Source organism: Camelina sativa, chromosome 6 (genome assembly GCF_000633955.1).
Source record: "Camelina sativa cultivar DH55 chromosome 6, Cs, whole genome shotgun sequence".
In the NCBI taxonomy this organism is placed as follows: domain Eukaryota; kingdom Viridiplantae; phylum Streptophyta; class Magnoliopsida; order Brassicales; family Brassicaceae; genus Camelina; species Camelina sativa.
In genome coordinates this window covers 15990263-15995140 of record NC_025690.1, presented here as the reverse complement: position 1 = coordinate 15995140, position 4878 = coordinate 15990263, and the positions used below count along the sequence as shown (strand labels likewise).

The 4878-nt window shown below is 37.8% G+C and overlaps 1 protein-coding gene across 2 annotated transcripts; it reads right to left on the bottom strand.

Annotated features, from left to right (window-relative positions):
* Positions 898 to 3082, bottom strand: LOC104791671. 2 transcript variants are annotated; one of them, XM_019246798.1, is made up of 5 exons: positions 2572 to 3082; positions 2175 to 2483; positions 1763 to 2051; positions 1566 to 1658; positions 898 to 1467 (listed from the first exon to the last, which is right to left on the bottom strand). In XM_019246798.1, exons 1-5 carry the CDS (start codon positions 2893 to 2895, stop codon positions 1352 to 1354), a joined length of 1131 nt encoding a protein of 376 aa, XP_019102343.1. In that variant the 5' UTR covers positions 2896 to 3082; the 3' UTR covers positions 898 to 1351. The 2 variants fall into 2 exon arrangements, with proteins under 2 accessions (XP_019102343.1, XP_010515912.1); XM_010517610.2 differs by having other exon boundaries at positions 1763 to 2057; positions 2572 to 3080.

Here is a 4878-nt window from a genome sequence, read left to right as displayed (position 1 = left end):
TGAAAAGAATAGTACATCGATACTTAGGAGTGTATTACTTAATGGGTTGCCTAATTCCTTAACAGTTTTTTTTTTGTTTCCATCTAATTAAAAAAAACCCTTTCGTGTTGTTTCTTTTGCCTTAATCTATGATTTTGAATCCTTTTTGTTGCTATTAACAAGGCTAGCTAGGCGAGTATAACGAGAAGTCGAGAACAAAATATTTAGGTTTTTGGCATCATAAAAAAGTTACTTATCTTTATGTTTTATCTGTGGTAATTACTTCTGTGTCAGTAGTGTGTCTCTATTTTTTTGGTCATCTAAGTTTATATTATTCCATCAATGGAACCGAGAACATTACAAGAGCTACCAGATACTAACAGAATCTGATCAGTAAAATTAGCCTAACCTAGCACACCCTCCACAACCACACGGAAAGGTCTATTCAAAAGATGAGCTCTTTAAAGCTGAGCTACAACCAAAGGACCACCAATGGTGTACTTGTGTGTCAGCACTCAGCAGTAGTGTCTCAATGGTGGTGTATTTTTTTTCTTCTTCTTAAGAACATAACTTTATAGTTTATAGTAGACTATTAGTTGATCAAGGTAAGTACTAGTAATATTAAAAAAATATATATATATATATATGGTACTATTATTATACTAGTGTAAGAACACTGTTAATTATTAAGACTGTTTGTGGGCTATTGTTACTTGCTTGTGAGAACTTCTTCTCCAAAATTAGAGATTTTAAGATATTCATCAATCATCAAAAGTAAGCTGTGAGTGTTCCCTTTATTTTACTTTGTAGAAAACGTCACCTTAGTAAGATATGATTTAGCTTGCATAAGATTTTAGACAATGAGAGATATGATTGAATTAGCAGATTCCAATATTAAGCATCTAATGGAAAACAGAATTAGTGTATATATAACAATCTTTTTATTTTACTAATACTTGTCCATTGCTTTATTAAGAGTTGAGTTGAGAGAACAAAAGAGAAAGAGAGAAAGAGGAAGGGTGAGTAGGACTAAAGCAACAGCCCGGTGACAACTAACAACATTTAATTTCCAAAAGAAAACCAAAAAACAAAAAAAAAAAACAAAGGTCTACTCTGTCTCTCTCGCAATGCTCTGTTCTTCAACTATCAGCCATCAATGGTGGTTAAACGATCCAAAACCTCGTCACTTCACCTTCTCTATCCTTTCTTTTATTTCTTCTTCTTCCAAATCTTCCACTATCTATATATGAAAACCCTACTCCACTATTTGACTACCTGTCATCAACTCCTAATCTTCTTATTTCTTTGTTTCTTCCAAACCCATTAAAGTCTTCACCCTAAACACACCCAAAAGTCACGTAAACCAAATCGATCAATAAGCCCATTCCGATGGTAACCGAGGCTCGTTCACTGGCTGCTCCGCCCTAACACCACCGTGCAGCTGGCTCGAGAACCCACCATTGTTGCTCCTCTGTCTCCACGACACATCTGCATGATTAATTAACAAGAAATTAAACCAATTGGATTATAAAATTGACTGCTTAAAATAAGTTAAATAAGCACTCGAGGTCGAGATTTTGTATTACCGTTGAGATTTCCAGAAGATGACCGGACTGGTTCGCCTACGTTCAGATTCAGGACATGAGCTAGTCTAGCCGGAACCAAAACAGTCGATAGAGCTAAACACAAAAGTAACAACCATTTTCTCATCAGAAACCAACGAAACGTTTGGATAACCAAAAATGACATTTGGAAAAAAGTATGCTTTTTTTTTGGAACTTACTGGGCTTATCGTCACGAGTCTCAGCTCTCCTTGAAGAAGAGTGGTCAACGCTACGGGGTAAGAAGACTCCGGTTCCGGTTGAGCCACGCTTTCCGGTTTGATCTCCGATGAATACAGCTCTCATAACATCACGCCTCGGAAGCTGATAATTAGACCATGCAGAAGACGACAAATCCACTGGACCACCAACATTTTTGTTACCATTATTATTAAGTCTTACTCCTCTGCTCTGATGCACCAATGGGCGATGATGATGATGATGTTTCATCAGCTGTTGCTGCTTTAGCTGCTGATACTGCACAAGAAGACAAACGAGAAAAACAAACCAATCAGGCACAATCGCACACACACAACAACAAAAGATTCAGAAAAAAATCAAATCTTTAGAGAGTTATCGATAATGATTCATTACTTGGATAGCTTGTAGCTTCTGGTATGGGAGAGATTGACGGTGGCTGTAGAAACCGGTACCGTTGCTAGGGTTGTTTTTGACGGTGGTGGCGGAGGCAGAGGAGGAAAGTTTTGTGGGAGGAGCGAGAAGTCCTCTGCCACTAGTCTGGTAGTGTTCGTCGATGATACTCATCCTGGCTACTTCCTCCGCCGCGGCACAGTGCAGATCCCATGAAGAAACTCGAGAGTTGCAATTCTGGTTCGATCTCTGAGTCCGGCAACAGCAGTCGGTTCCGGCGACACACAGAGGCGAACGATTCATACCCAAAGCCTGACGAACCATACAAAAAAAAAACAGTTAAAAACCATATGCAAACAGAAAGACGATTGAGAACGGTTTAAGGTCCAAATCGAAGTACCTTGGTGTTGTTACCGGCGGGAAAAGAGTGATCACCGCAAAATCCACCGGAGAAATCATCTTCCAGAGATGACTGAACCATCTGCCGAGTCAATCCGGCTAAGAACTTCTCATCGTCACCTTCCTTACCCATAGACCATGCGTTATTAGGCTTAACGGTAGAGCGAAAAGCCCCAAATCCAAGACGCGGCCCGTAAGAGAAGGAGTCATCGAGATCGAGTCCTCCACCAGCGTTGTTCTCTTTAGCAACGAGAAAATCGTCGTCAGTAAGAAACTCAGTCGGAAGCCAAAACTCAGCATCCTCGGTTACGCTACAAGGTTCCATAGCTTTTTCTTTTTTCTTGTTTTTGTTTTTGTTTAACTGATTTAGTTTTTACGGAGAGCGAAGAAGAGTTTATAAAAAAAAGAAACGGAGAAAGGAGGAGGTTGCTGCTTGTTTAAGTATCAATAATGAGAGAAATCTCAAGGGACCCAGTCTCAGGCGAAAAAAAAAAAAAAAAAAAAAAAAACTTAGAAGACGAGGGAAAGAGACTGTGGGGTATTTGTAGAAGGAAGAAGAAGACGTAGTGGTGGATGTGGTGGTGGGGCAGAAGGTTTCTTCTTGAATCGACGCGCCTACGGTTTATAAGTGGAGATCACGCGCCTTTGGTACAGCGTAACGAGAGGGGTGGAAGGAAGAGTGAGAGAGTGGGTCCAACAAAACTACTGCAAGGCTACTGCTACTACTAACTTCTTCTTCGGAATATCTGTAAAGCGAGTTGACTAAACCACGTGATTTCGGGTTATAACCGTCATTGGCATAGCACGTGCCTTTCTTTTGTATCTTTTTTTTTTTTTTACTTAATTACCCTTTACAACTTGAGTGATGAGGAGAGGTCTAGATTCAAACTATCGAATGTGAAAACGTGAATTAGTCGTTTTTTCACTCGTTGTATAAAATCCTGTTTAAGGATGTTTTCTTTTCTAATCAAGGTAGATTATAGAAAAGTCGCGTCTCTCGTTTTATGTACATGGAAAATTATTAATTATTATTAGTAGTGATTTTAAATGATGAATCAAAAACTGAATTAATGGAAATGATTAGCCGTAGATTGAGACAGGGGTATTATCGTAAAAGTAAGTAAGGATATGGTGTGACAACACCAACCTAACACAAACCGTCGTGGAAAGCGCGTTTCTTTAGGTTTTTAATGAGGGATAGTACTTTCTTTCTCGAGACGAATCAAAATGACGGTTTTACCCATTTGTAAGTTCAACATAAATTCCTTTGGGTTTTTAATAACGGTGCCGCCGAAACAACCGAAAAAAAAATATATTTTTAACTGCACTGCACAATGGTGTGACGTGACAAATAAACGTGGCGTGATTTGATTAGTTGGGTGTCGCAAGGTTAGACATTTGGCCCATCTATGATCCACTTGGCAAAAGAGGGGGGTAACGAGATCTCATTCTTCGCGTACAAGTTATCTCTCTCCCATCTCCCACTAATTTTTAATTAAAAAGCTAACTGGTAGTATAATTGATTATGGTTTTCTTATCAAATAAAATTTCGTGAAATTAATAACGGCGATTATGTAAACGGTGACAGATCTAAGTTTTAGTCAACCTCTAAATTGGATAAACATGAGATGTCACTTTTTTTTTTGGTTCTAAAGATGTCACAAGATTCTTTTTTGGAATAGTAGATGTCACAAGATTGAGAGAGGAAATATGTTAATTATGATTTATTCCTATGTTTATCTAGTTTGATGGTATGAATTAGTACATAATAATAGAGGTTTACGTTTTTAGATCTAATTCCTTATTATTATCATTTTTATCAGTTTATGTAAAATAGAGTTCTAATTCCTTTTACCACTTCCCTTAAAAACATCAATTTTTATTAAGCACGTTTGTCTCCTACTCTCTCTACCTATACAGTTTCTCTCAAGTCCCTTCGTTATGTGGGTTTAGCTTCGTATGGTTATAATTTGGCATAGTGTATGTGTGATAAACAAAGAAAAGGTGCTTAGTGGCTTAAAATTCTTCATTCCTAAATTACTTAAAGCTTTAAGGTAGATGATGCGTTGGACTATGCTGACGCGGAAATGAATCTTAATTACTATCATTGGTCTCAACAAGCTTTCCGAAATCAAAGAACACATTTCCAAAAAAAAGTAAAGTGAAAGCACAAAGAGAGAGACCTTGGATCTTAGTTGTCCCTAAATACTAACAATTTATCTTTTGTTTTCTTCCGCCGAAAGACAAAACGAAGTTATTACAACATCGTTTTCTACTTCTTTGACTTATCACGATTAGCAACTATTTA